A 14,382-nucleotide genomic window follows, 5' to 3' on the forward strand; every position below is an offset into this window, starting at 1 on the left:
ACTCTTTGAGTATTTGCTTAATATTCAAAGTTACATTTTCCCATCTGTAGCTGTGTAATAGGCTTGCCCCCCCTCAGTTTACTTGTTTGTCAATGAACATTTGTTAGTTCATATTGCGTAGTAGACTGGACTTGAACCTGGCAGCTCCAGACTGCTTTACCTGCTTCAGCAGAAGTTGCTGGACTTCCAACTACCATGTCTGTGATCCTGTGGTACATCTTTTCCTTTCCTTTTTCTACAGAGAAAAAGTGGTCACCTCCATCTGGTGTCTAAAATTGCATTGAGAATAGGGCCTTCTGGGGACATTTCTATGGAGACTGGAACCTTTGGCAGCAGGCCAGAAAGAAGGGTTTGAGGCAGTGATTTCTTTAACTGCCACAGCAAGTTCACCAGTCAGTGTCCTCAGCAGCAAGACATCAGGGCGTTCAGTGCCAGAGTTGGTGCCGCGATGCGGAGCTGAGCTGTGTTTTGCTGGAAGCTGGGCAGGTTTGGAATGGGGACAGTGGCTGTCTGGGAAGACAACTGATGTGGTGAGGTGGTTGTCTGAATCTCCTTAAAAGTGCTGAGAGCAACCACTGCCAATGAGCCACTTTCCTGGCAAGATGTCAGGGTTTGTTTTCTGCTTTGCTGCCATTTCTCTTTTAAGCAGGTCTATATATGTGGTAAAAGGGAGAATCTTCATTTTCGTTTGCAGGACCCAGGAGACCCTGCTGGCTTGTGAAGCGCTTGGGCACTGTAACAGTTAGTTGGGATAAATTTCCTGCTGCTTTTGTACTTATGAGAGAGGTGGAACAGAAGTAGCAGCAGAATAATTTGCAGGTTTCTAATCTTGCTACATGTAGAGATGATGGCATCATCCCTGGGACAGAGATACTCTGAGACTGCTTTTGCTTGTTGCTTGATGCACTTGTCACAAGATAAAAGTGACAATCTGTAGTGCGTGTCCTGATGAGCTTTAAGGCCTCAGCCCTTGCCCACCTTGCACATGGCTGGCTGAAAGAGTACACCATGATCAGAGCTAAAAGACTATGGAAGAGTCACTCACGAGCCAGTCCTGATAACCATGTGAGGTGAAGCAGCAAGCATCACAACTTGATACGACTTGCAGGAGAAGTAGGTAAATGAGGCAACATGAGTGCATCTGTATCTACCGCACGTATTTGATCATGAAGTACCATTGCTAATCTCATATTAAAGGGCATTTTCTACCATTCTATTTCCCTTGCATCCCTCTCCTCTGTCAGAGAAGGGATTCCATATGGCCTTAGCTGGATTTTCACCGTGACTGGTGCCAAAGCTGATGTGTCCCAGTAACCTGATGTGGGTTTCTGACTAGAACTTAAACGCATCTTCAGTTCATTGGCACACAGCAGCAGCCATGCTGTCAATTGCTGCTATTTTTTCCCAAGTTTAACCTCTCCAATGAATGTCTTGCTGGGATTTTGAGATCAGCTGTAATTGACATAACTTGTGTGTAACCCAAGAGATGGCTATAACAACATACAATGCAATGGGATCATCTCTCCAGCCCATACTTAGGTGAAACCCCTGCTGATGCCAATGAGTGTTGTCATCAGTAAGATGTTTGTTGTGCTTCCCTTCTAAAAGCAAAGCAAAAATGACATTTACAGTGAGGAAATCCCCATGGAGTTAGTAGCTGTAGGGGTAGCCCTTTTAGACTGTGTGATTAAGGAATGAAATTGCTAGCTGAATAGAAAGTCAGGTCTCCAAAGAGGAAACAAAAGAAGATCAGATCTTTTAAATGAATAAAGATGAATGAATACATTGGCTACAGACCAAGATACAATATTACTGCAATCAACATAATCCTTCCTAAATGAATTGCCATATACTGGAGTGTATTTGTTAAGAAAACGACCATAAAAGCAGGATTCTCCATTAGTGGCATATCGGAAATGATGCCTCAAGGGTTGAGTGCTTCCCCTAGCTGATTGAGGGATCACTCTAGCTAAAAATTACTTCATATGGAGGGTAACCCAGAGATGAAATTCAAAAGGAAGGATAGTGCTGATTAAATGCTGATCTCTTATAAGCAGACAGTACTTCGTGAAATCCCATTTTCAGCTCTTTGATCCTTATGAAAGGATTTTAAGCAAGCATTCCTCTTGGGAAGGGTGCCTTTCTTCTTTTGCCATTACATTTAAAAATGTTTCTGATTTGTAAGTACTTTGCTAAAAGCAAGGAAATTTAACTGTACTGTATCATAACTGGTTCTGAATCTGACCAGTTCTGACAAGAGACAGCCAAATATGTATATATACAAAATAAATCTCTTGTATATTGCGGGAAATAACTCTGCAGTAAGGAATGCGTGGAAGCACAGAGGAGCTCCAAGTGTCTCCCTCCATTGTTTGCCAGTGGGACTTTTGCCTCTGAGAAACTGCTTCCTTGCAAATAGTCTAGTTGTGAAGATTTGGATAATCAAGGAAAGCACAAATACCAGCCTGTGTCTTTTGAACCTTCCATCTAAATTGGGGATGCTGTGTCTTTTCTAACTCTCAGTGGACATCTTAAAGCCTTAGCAGCAAAGGCTCCTGCCTCTCAAAAAAGTAAAGATGAATATTTTAGCTGCAAGTGTGATAATGTAGTCTTAATGCCTTCCTATGTCTGTTGCATTTAATCTGATGTTTTTTAAACCAGAGAACTGGAAATATAGGTGGATTTGGAACGTAAACTGTTTTCAAATGGCTATTTTGCATAAAATCCTTAGTGATATTCAGAGGCATTGACAAATCTGGATTTTAAAGAATGCAGTCATTGTTGCTCTGGAGATGTAAGGACAATGGTATATTCTAGTAAGTCCTTAGAATTATGCAAAGGATGAAATCACTGCTGAGTGTTTCCTCCTCCTTTAGGCCTGGAAAATTTGGGACTAAGAGTGTTGCAAAGACTTCTTCAGTTGGCGACAGCTGCAATGCAGCACTTATAAAAGCCCAAATACAAGAATGAAGCACTGCTTAGAACCACATGCTGGTGATGTTATATGAAGTTAATTGCAGATAAATCATAAAGCAAACTGTTAACAGTTAAAAAAATATGATTTACCTGATTTGGAGATGAATATGTAATAGGTAGACATTGCATTTGTGGAAGAAAAATAAGAATGTAATAGCATGTACTGGAATTACAATCTGGACAGATGTTGTTATTTGGTGAAAACCCTGCTATTGAAATATCTTCGAATGTTTTTTGTATGGTTAGAATACATAATGGCATAATTCTTCCTTTTGTGTTTTTTTTTTCCTAAACTCCATTTTGTATGGTAAAGGTGTGGTTTTCTCTGAAAGGTGCCTGCAAGTGCAGTACCATGGGTATAGATACTGTAGAGAAGTGTGTGGTTCACTATAGCTTGTGCTGCGTTGTATTCTGACATGGCGCACCAAATCTTACAGTAAATCTTACGTCAGAAGATGGCAGTTTTATTTCTTCTGCTACTGTGGTTTTTAGTAGTTCCAGAAGCAGACTGAGAACTGCATGTATAAAAGATGTATTTGAATTTTGTAGTGTTTTTAGGTATCATTAGCTGTGAGTGGAGTAGGTGAATGAAAAAAGGCAAGTTTTAAATTTCTTTGCAGTTGTTCCTACTCTAACATTTGGATCATATTTTCAAATAACCCAGAGCAGAGTGAATTACTGTCCAAGGGAATTTGACTTTACTTATCGTTGTGCAGAGCCCGCTGTAGAACTGGGGACAGCAGCAGGCATAAGGCTCGTTATCCGGCAGGTTGATGCAGACACTGCTTGTCTCTGCTGGCCTCTTACCACTGGGCGTGTATGAAAATATGGACATGCTTCAAAAGAGCTGAGCCAAGCTCATTAAAAAAAACAGCAAAACAGGCAATTTGAACAAATTGTCCCATTCACCAGCTTACAGATGTTTCGTGTTGCTTGTACTGCAACACAAACAATAGTTGTAAGGGAGCAAAGCCACCGCCTCGTGTCTGAGCAGCCGGCCCCTCCTCCTGCAGCAAATGATGCTGAGTTTGTGGCATCTCCTCCTGCTGCCATGAAAATTGCCGTCATGTCACAGACTAAGCTCTGTGGCTTTGCTGCCAGATTAAGCAGGAGAAGCTAGAGTGTGATTAGCAAAAAATCACCAGGAAAAGCAGTGTGGAGGGTTTGAAGGTGGAGAGCTGTGGATAATAGGAATAGCTGTATCATACTCAGCAGTGAGCTGAGCCGGGAGGTGCCACAGAGATGATAAAATGGAGCTGCAGGGAGACAGAAGATAAGCATCGTTGCTGTACTGATTCTGTGTCACAGCCAGGCACAAAACCTGGAAGCAAACACATTGCATCGATGCGGTCACATCATTGCAGCAGTGATGGGTGGAGGAGAATCACCTCATCTCCCACCCCCCGCAGTGAATGCTGAGCAGTGGTATGGATCTACAGTGCCTTTCTGCACCTCCCACATCAATGAGAGCAGTTTTGTCTTTTTTTCCCCTTGAATCTTGGCACTTAATGAATTGCTCAATTTATATGTTCAATATAATACCCCCTCTCTGTTTTGCCATGTTCCTGCTGTCTGTCCTTGGCAGGATAGATGGGAGAGTCGGGCTGGCAGCTTTTTCTGCCAGGCAATGCGCTGAAAACTTGGTATGGATCCCTTAAGGCTCAGCAGGCAGGGCACCCATGCCTGAGACATCTGTTAGCTGGGTAGCAAGGTGGCAGCCACCCTATAAAGGCTTACACTGTTGTCACCTCCTGAGTAATGAGCACATTGTTTGCATTGTGAGAGCAAATGAAGGTCATCCCAAGTGACTAAGGGTACAGTTGAGAGCTAGGCAAAGAAAGTGTCTTGCCTGGAGGGATTTGCAACCGGGAAGGGGAAATATAGGCCAGCGCTGTGTGATTAATTCATCAGCTTCAGGCCACTTTTCATCCCCCCTACTTTTCCCCAGGGTGCTACAGAGCATGGCTGTTCATCAGCCTGGAGCATTGTCCAGGTAGAAGAGGACTTTGCTGCCTAGTTTTCCTGGACAATTGGCACTTGGTAAGAAAAACTGCAAGCAGTCTGCCTGACATCAGGCCCCTTAAATAACAGATGGCCCCTGACCATGTGCAGCTGGACTGCATGCATGGGGAGGCTAACCTACTTCACAGATCCTGTGTGTGCCCAGATTTCTCTCCTGGATTTCACTGCAGCAAGTACCAGTGATCTAAATCAGTGCACCAGCACCCAGGCATCCATGGGTGGCAGTGGTGCAGGGTGGTGGCCACTGTCCCTTTGCCTTCAGTCCAGGGCTGTGCCTGGCCTTGAAGCTTATGCTAAGGCTGCGGCAGGGAATGAATACTCACATGCTGACCAAGGGTTTGTGTGAAAGTTTATTTTCATGAAGAATATAGGAAATATCTTGTCAACCTTAACCCACGGCTCCCTCCTCAGTTGTGTTTGTGCAGTTCTTCCAGTGTGTTCATGGAAATGCCTCTGTGTGTTTAGGTGCACACAGGTGTGTATTACAGTGCTTTGGCTGAGGACAGGCCACTCCTGGTCCAGAGCAGGGTGCAGGAGGTATTGCCTGTGTGCTTGGGCACAGCGTGCTGCTTGGGTGCCCACATGGCTCTAGAACCCCACAAGGGTTGCCTGTGCCCATCAGCATCACCTGTGTAAAGGCACTGTGCTTTATGCTACTGGCTTGCAGCAATCTGTAATGCATCTTACAGACACACTGGCAGCTTGAGCTGCCTGGGACAAGTTCCAGCAAAACCCTTTTACTTCTGAATTTGCTGATTTGCTGGGATGGAAATGTGTGTTGGAGATGTTTCCACATCTATCAGGTGCTGATGAAAGCTGGGCAAGGCTCCATGTCACCCTCCCTAATGGCTTGGCAGGCTACCTGGGAGGAACCAAAACTGTGGTTTTTTTTTAGTCAGCTTGCCTCCCATGGCTCCACATTCCTGGCTGGGAGCAACAGGGCAGTTCAAGTGCAGGACATGCTCCCTTTTGCAGCAGTTTTGAATGGGAAGGTGTCAAGAATTAGGTCATTTAAAGTATCCATAAAGTGCAGTTTCTTTCTTCACCAGAATTTCTTAGACACTGAAATTCTGAAGAAGACAAGACTTTAGCTAAGCATTCATTAGTACTTTATGAAGTGTAACTATGCCTTCATTTAATGGGTGACTCATATAATAGAGTGCTTTCTTGAAACTGTATCCTTTTTAGTTTCAGATTATACTACTACTCATTTTGCCACTTACATATGTACAAGTATATAAAAAAATATAAAATCCTATGTCTGCAGTTATTTTTCTGGGGTTGTACTACTGCTTTATTTATTCTCTGTGTCTTATTTTCCCAGCCTGTTACTTTTGCTTCTATTTCATGCATCTTCTGCTGTTTTGAAAGAAATAAAATGTAAAGCATCTTGATGAACGTGCAGATTTTTTGACTCATTAGCAGTGACAGATGCAATGTTCTGGTGACGTTCCCTGCTGTTATCAATAGGCTCCTGCCTATTTAATGTTAATGTTCAGGAAGGCGAATGAACATGCTCAAAAAGAGCTCACAAGATGGTCGTCTCTGAGGTCAGCTGTGTAGTAAATCAACATGCTGAGGAGATTCAACTGCCAGCATCTGGCAGAATAACTTATTATTATCGAGGCTGCTGATTCACAAGTCCTGCAATTGTAAGTGATAGTAGAGAGGCTGGGGAGAAAACAGGGAGCCTGCTCTGGCAAATTCCAGACTGAGGAACTAGATGCAAGATAGACTTGCAGTCATCTCCATCCTATAATGAGAGGTTACCAACACCTGAGGCAGGTCATGGGGACATACTTCATTGTGGTTCTGTGTGTTGGTCCCCCGCAAGGTCATCTCCCTGCTGCAGCACACGGAGGAAAGCCTTACACCTTCTGTGTGCATACTCTTGTCAAGCACTATATTTAAGATGTCTTTTACCTCTTCTTTCTCCCCTTAAAATATGTATTCCTTCCTTCTTGCATTTCTGGAATGACAGAGGCTTTGAACCTGCAAATCTTTTCAAGGACAAGCTACAAAGTAAATATGCAACATGGAACTGAGAAGTTACATTGGCAAAAGGTTGTTGTAACACCCCTAGCTCTGCCTTAGCACTTTTTAACCAGTACAGTTTTAGAATGTCTGTATTGTCCTGGTTTTATAGCTGAAGAAGCATACCAACTTGTTTAATTGTTCTCTAAACTGGGAACTTGAGACGTGCATGTGAATCATCCTACGATCAAATCAGGAACTGAGTCTAGAGTGAGGAGTATAAACATGGACACAACGGAGATTCTGAGTTATTGTGTGGTGAACCAAGGAAATAATTTACAATAAATGTTTTTTTATATGTGTATCTGAATGGGAAAAGAAAGATTTGGCTGCTTTAGGGTTTGCCAGCATTCAGAGTCACTTGGCAAAAGTCTTTCCAAAAGTGTTACATACTTCTCGCAGTTTAATCCCACTTGGCAACTACCCCACTTGCTCGCTCACCCAGTGGGGTGGGGGAAGAGATTTGGAAAGGTAAAAGGGAGAAAACTTGTGGGTTGAGATAAAGTTTAACAATTGAAATATTACAATAGTGATAATAATGATGATAATGGTGTAATTAATAGACAGATAACAAAGAGAGAAATAAAACCCAGGAAAGGCAAGTGATGCAAATGAAAACAATTGCTCACCATCAAACAACCGATACCCAGCCAGTCACCCATCAGCAGCTCCCTCCAACCGGTCCCTTAATTTTATATGCTGAGCATGACACCATATGGTACGGGACATCCCTTGAATCAGCTGGGATCAGCTGTCCTCGTTGTGTTCCCTCCCAGCTCCTTGTGCACCCTCAGCCTGCTCACTGGTAGGGTGGTGCGAGGAGCAGTAAAGACTTTGGCTCTATGTAAGCACTGCTCAGCAGTAACAAAAATAATCCCTGAATTATCAACACTGTTTCCAGAACAAATCCAAACCAGCCCATACTAGCTATTATGAAGAAAATAAACTGTATCCCAGCCAAAACCAGCCCAGTAGTGAACTTACAAAATCTCCCTGTCTCTAGGTAGGTGGTAGGGTGCTGGCATTTCCAGTATGACTTCTTCAATGAAAGAATTCCAAATAGTGTCTCTCAGGAATAAATATATGGTGTAACATTTGCTTTCTATAAAATGTATATTTTGGAAGCAGTGTAACCAGTTGTGTAGAGACCAATGAAAACATGTGGTTGTGTGAACAGTGGCCCAGAGGTCTTGATATTTGAACAGTTCTTCATGGGAAAAAGGTTGTTTTCTGGCTCTTCAGAGGCAGCAGCTCTCTCTGCTCTTTGCATGATATTTGAGGTAATTTCAGAGTCTGCATTCCTGTCCTCCTGACCTGCAGAGTCACAATCAGACAATTCATTCTTCATGCCCACTGCAAACTAGGTTCTGTGCTGTTGGTCTGTAGCACAATACAGGAGACACAACCTGTGGGCCATGCCTCTTGGCCACCCCAGTTGGAGTGGCCAAGTTGAATCTGCTAAGCTGATGCTGCTTAAAAGAGCTTTCCTGGGCAGGAATTTCTGCAGTGCAGGGCTCAGCAGCCTCTCCAGACCTTGTTCCTTTCCACTTCAAGCTCAGTTATCTCTTTCAGGGGTACTGAGAGTCCCAGGTGAGCTCAGCATGGCCAGCTGTGTCGGGCAGTTTATTCTGAGGGTTTCTATTCTCTTTTTGGTCTTTATATAATAAGGTGTCAGTAAAAAGGGGATGTAGAGGGATTTCAAGTCTTTCCATGTGCAGCGAGTTCTGCTTTGAGGAAAAAGACTAGGATGATCATGGGGCCTCATGTTCCAAAAGCCAGAAATAAACACTCAGCAAAACTAAGGTTTTCATCCCCACTGCCCATGTAGCCACCTGAATCTATGACCTAGACCTTTATATAGGGTAAATGCTCTGATTATAATGGCTTTCTGTATAATATAGACCTATTTGATATCACCAGTGCATTATTATGTTTATTTCAACAAACCCATATTTCTTCTTTTCTTTCCTCCCAGAGTGACCGACTACTCATTAAAGGTGGAAGAATTATCAATGATGACCACTCCTTCTATGCAGACTTATACCTTGAAGATGGACTTATAAAGTTGGTTTTTTAAAATACTGAACCTTTTTTGCATGCCTGTTAGTATAGACTGTTGTGATTTCTTGATGGTGCTGACCTGAAATCTTGCAGCCAGCATCTGGGTTACCTCTAGATGGGGGGCCATAATGGAGGAGTGTTTAATTATGAAGTTCTGCCATTTTATCTTCACTAAGATTAGAGAAATAGAAAATGTCTTTACTGTAAGAAGGTATTTACTTTGCAAACGGGTTCAATCCTGGTTTCTTCCAGTCAAGTAAGCTCTCTCAACATGAGAAGGAATGGTAAGGTCAATAGGTGTTTTTTGAGTTCATGTATGACAGAAGGCTCATTAGAGCTTTTTTCCCAACACCTAATTAGGGCAAATGCTGCCATGCTGTAAAGGATGGTAAGGTACAGAAATATGCCCCATGTTACACAGTGCTAATGGGGACCTACTCCTGGTTAATACTAAAGCGTAGCAAATTCTGTTCCTACAACATTGTTATGCATTGCTCATATGTCCCTTTTCTTGCCTAGAAGAAAATATAATCTCAAATCTTAACACAATTAGAAAGAAAATCCTAATGATTTATCAGGATATAAAACACAGGAACTGGGAAAGTATTCCCTAAGTGAGAAACGTGAAGTGATGTTTTACTGATAGCCTGGGAAACAAACTAACAGAGATGTCTGGGTACTCTACTGGCCCTGCCTTCGCTTAGTGGAGATGAGAGTGTCTAGGTTTATGAAGTACTGTAGTGTGTACAAGCACTCCGATGTCCATAAGGATGAAAGTAATTTTCTTGATTGCTGAACACTTTCACTAGTAACCTAACAAGTTTGGTCTCCAGAAGCTACAATTTAATGAGCAGAAACATAATTATGGTTATCTGGTAAATAATTAAATATCGACTTGTTTTCAGAGCTCCTTTTCTTAAGAATATAAAGTCAGATTAAAAGTCCAATTCTTCATATATATCTGTGGCTACTTACATTATTTATGATTTATTAGAACAGGAAAAATTCTGAACCCTTTTATCTATGTGGTGTTTTGTTTTTAATACTTAACTGTCTTTCAAGTTGTAATGTTATTTTCACTGCAGAAGTGGCAAAAGGAGTATACTGTTTTAAGTGCAGAAGGCATATTTTGAACGTGTATCATTTTTAATGGCAGCAATAAACCAAGTTGTGCTCCCTTTGATAGGTATTTTGGTTGAGTTTTCCTGTGCTTTCATTTGTTCAGATGCAAATTTCCTAGTAACACTTCCTAGCATCAGAACTGATTTAAGTAGGTGCCTAAGATGTAGAGAGTCTGAAAGTGCTGTGTATTTTTTGGTTTTGATTCCAGAAATGAAATGGTATAGCTAGGATTAATAATGAATACATAGGCAAGATCTTAGTGTGTAAAATGCCTTTATCTTTGCCCAAGGAGGCACGTTTCTATTCAACACTCTGAGTAGTGCCTGCTTTCCTGGATTTAGGTGACCCAAGATCTTTCTTTGTAAACTGTGTAAGAAGTCTTGCTCTGAAAAAACAGTTTATTTGTGAGGGCAGCCTGGTATGGGCGTGGGTCCTAATTGTGTTCAGATGATAAATTCCGCAGTGTAGGACAGTGCTATATTTTCTGGGATTGGTCTCTTTTAGTTTCTTCGGCTGGAACTGCCCATTGTGTCTGAATATATGAAATTATTGTTATATGTTGCTCAAGATCCTTTGGAGCAGGACCTCAAACCTCTGTTTCAGCTGATGCCCTAACTCACCACTGCAGATCTTGCCAATAATATGAATTCTTTCCATAGAATGGAGCAAATACCAAACTACTCAGCCCAGAACAGGCAATAGCGTCCTGGTTTTACTAGCACATAAAAGATCTGGGTTATTTTCTTACGCTGCAGTGGAAACTGATTGGAAAATAGAGGGCTGGATTTCTCTTGAAGACTAATGAACAGGGCCTTTTAACACTTACGTCCCTGCAGATTGTCCTGCAGAGATGAATGTAAATATAACCTTGAATGTATTTGAAGATTAGCTATAGTTTGGAGGATGGTAGATGCTAATCAGTGTTCAGACTGGCTCCCTAGGTACAAGGAGCAGTGGTGCATGTGGATTTTTCCTAGCTGAAACTTAAGCCCTGCAGCTGAGAGACAGTTCTCTGCTATCTAAATAGCAATTTAGATATTTAGTAATTTAAATTGCCATTGGCATGTAAATAATATATTTTGCCTACATCTATCCTTTCTCTGTTATCCACATGAGGAAATGAGCTCTGGTCTCCATAACAAGGGGCAGGTCATGGTCTGGTGCTTGCTGCCCTCTGCTCTGTCCCTACCAAGAGGAAAGGTTGGGTGCAGGATGGGTGACTGGGGACCTGGTCTTGAGTGGGGCAGGCAATGAGCCAAGTTAAAGGGAGCCTCAGGTGCCTAAAAGAGATCTGGGCTTGATAACGACAGAAATAACTCCACAGAGTTCTGTGGGGGGTTTTCAGCTTTCTCAGGTTAAGCTTATGAAGGGTTGAAGCCTGCTGATCCCATTGTGCTTTAACCAGCTCATGTATGACAGAATTTATCAGCTTGTTCAACTGAAGACAGCGTACAGCATCAGCTTTCCGTGACTCTGAGATTTTTAGTTGCTGGTGCATCAGAAAGCCAACTCAATCATTTATACAGTGTCTATAATACAGTTATCTGCGCTATTGTGTTTTGTCACCCACAAGTAACTGAACCCCATTCTTATTATCATACACTCTGCATTAACAAGGGAGCAATTCAGGAATCCTGTCACATTACCTCTTACTCTGTGTTCTAGTAAGTCAGAATAAAAATAACATTGAATACCAGTGAAGATCAGCCTTCTCCCAGCCTTAATCTTGATGCCAGGGCAAAAGATGAGACAGGTTCCTGACAAGTAATAGCACAGTATCAGCCACAAAGGCTACTTCAGCATGAATGATTTCATCCATTGCCAAATAAGCTGTTACTACTCACCTGTACAATGAAAATAATAAGCTGTCATTCATCAGAAAACCTAAGTACATACTTGGGACTTTTAAACTTCTTTAGGGAATGTGTCCTCTTGAATAGGAAACTGGTAGATCCTGATTGTGGAAGAAAATAAAAATGAATTGCTTTTCTGGTTTTGTGTAGGTTTTCTTTAACGTTACCTTCAGCAGGGGTGCTTGTCCTTGGAGTGCAATTGCACCTTAGATGTATTTAGAGGAGATTGGTCATAAAAAGTATTTTTTCCCCAATTCAGTTTTTGGCCCCACAGACACTCTACAAAGTGTTTGTACAGTGAAGATTGTTCTGATTAAGATCTTGGGAGTGGATTCAGGTAATGAGGATTAGTGCAACACCATTACCGTATGTGGGGCTACCTAACTTTATAGAGGTGTTCAGTCTGCTCCTGGCTTGGAGTGCCTTATGGTATGCCTTTATTAGTCAGATTTTAACAGCAGAGGAGCTTCTTGCAACTTGTTTGCGCAGTTGGATGTGCTGGGCTGCTGCTGGCTTTTGCACGCACAGTAATTCCCTGTTTGTCATGGTATCATTAGTGCTCCTCACAGCTGTAAACAGGCTATGACATGCTCCCAGTGCTGTATGTGTTGATGACTTAGATGCCAGACATGGAGTTGTATACCTTCAAGCCATGGTATCATCAGCTCTCATGAGTAAGCCCTTTGGATTTGAGTGGCTGAGACCCCAGCTCGGGATGCTGGCAGGGGTTTGCTAACCAAATGGCCGTGCTGCCCTCCAGCCAAAACCCAGAGCACTGGGGAGCCCAAGATGCTGGAGGTGACATTTTTGCATAGCATGTGAAACAAATTCTTGACCTCTTGGGGCTATTTATTAACTCTGGTGGTTTGGCCAAATTCCAATGTGAATAATTATCCCTGATTTTTTCACTGCTTTTAATTAACAGTTATATTCATTTTTGGTTCTAGCTTGCTGTGATCGGCTGTTAATCACTCACTGTGTGTTTTGCTCTGTAGGTGGGAGTTGCATTTTAATGTGGGAGAAACAGATTCAGCAGCTCACATGTCTGGGATATTTGTTTAGCTGTGTATAAATGTTATTTCATCCCAGACAAAAGGAAATTAAGGCAAGGACTGTATGTCTGTAATATGAGATAAACTAAGTGAACTTAAACTACTTTATAGTTATGCCTAATCCCAAATATATTCTGGTGTAGCAGTGCAGGGGTAGCTTCCACATAGACCCATAACTTTTCCTGTTTGGCACCATGCAAATCAGACAATAAAAATGTCATGTGGCTTTAGAAGTTAAAGGTTAATTTACTCATTGTTGTGTTCATGAGAACTAAAAGTATTATGATTGGAAGTATCTAGAATTTGCTTGCTATCAGCGTGGGAGACAGGTTGATATTTTCAATAGTAAAGAAACCCATCCTGTTTTGGTGAACTGAAGGGAAAAAGATGGCAACAGTTAATTAACATTTTCCACACAGCTACACAGAATGTTCCACTAAGTTTTAACTTCAAGAGGCGGATGAAGAGTATGTGATGTGGTAGATTAAAGGTGTTTGGGTCACTTAAATATGTATTTCTGTATCTTAGGATATTTAGATTTCTTTTTAAGGAGAAATTTGTATTGCTTGGCTGCAAAGTCATTATAACTCCTTTCTGATGTGCTTGTGCTTCTGCCATGTATTTACAATTGCAGCTTGCTGTCATATTTGATCTATGTTTTTCTGTTTTCATTTAAGAACTTAATATACAAACCCAGAGTTCCCAAGAGGGCATTAACTGTACATATTTGTACTTGTTTAAAGATAGGAATCATTAAAAAATAATCACTTTTTAATGCTGGTGCATTATGGCTTCTTTACTGGCCACTAAAACAAAGCAACCTGAGCAGACAGCCCAGCTAGGCAGGCTCGTGGATGCTTTGTTCTGCCACTGCTATACAGGGCAGCCAGAGCGGGCATTTGAGCTTCACCTTTCATTTGGGGTCCCATTTCTTTCTCTATGGCCCCTAGGTTCCTCTCCCCTACATGCCTCAAATAGCTTCTGTCCCCTGTGCTTCTTTCAGTAAAATAATACTGGGTTTCCTTGCTGCCTAGGCAAATAGGAGAAAATCTGATTGTTCCTGGAGGAGTCAAGACCATAGAGGCTAATGGGCGCATGGTTATTCCTGGGGGAATAGATGTCAACACTTACCTACAAAAGCCTTGCCATGGGATGACTGCAGTTGATGACTTCTATCAAGGCACAAAAGCGGCACTAGCAGGGGGCACCACCATGATCAGTGAGTACTAGCAATACTAACTCTTCCTACTCCAGGCTAAAGC

At 42.0% G+C, this 14,382-nt stretch overlaps 1 protein-coding gene across 2 annotated transcripts in view; it reads left to right on the forward strand.

Annotated features, from left to right (window-relative positions):
* Positions 1–14,382, forward strand: part of CRMP1 (collapsin response mediator protein 1) — a 53,500-nt gene that overhangs the window by 7,706 nt on the left and 31,412 nt on the right. For both annotated transcript variants that reach the window (XM_061379875.1, XM_061379877.1), the window contains exons 2-3: positions 9,008–9,096; positions 14,155–14,339. In XM_061379875.1, coding sequence (XP_061235859.1) covers positions 9,008–9,096; positions 14,155–14,339 — 274 coding nt within the window. The remainder of the gene's footprint in view (positions 1–9,007; positions 9,097–14,154; positions 14,340–14,382) is intronic.

This window comes from Neopsephotus bourkii, unplaced genomic scaffold (assembly GCF_033783945.1).
Source record: "Neopsephotus bourkii isolate Nb327-2 ecotype Australia unplaced genomic scaffold, CSIRO-AGI_Nbou_v1 NB_1780, whole genome shotgun sequence".
Classification (NCBI taxonomy): domain Eukaryota; kingdom Metazoa; phylum Chordata; class Aves; order Psittaciformes; family Psittacidae; genus Neopsephotus; species Neopsephotus bourkii.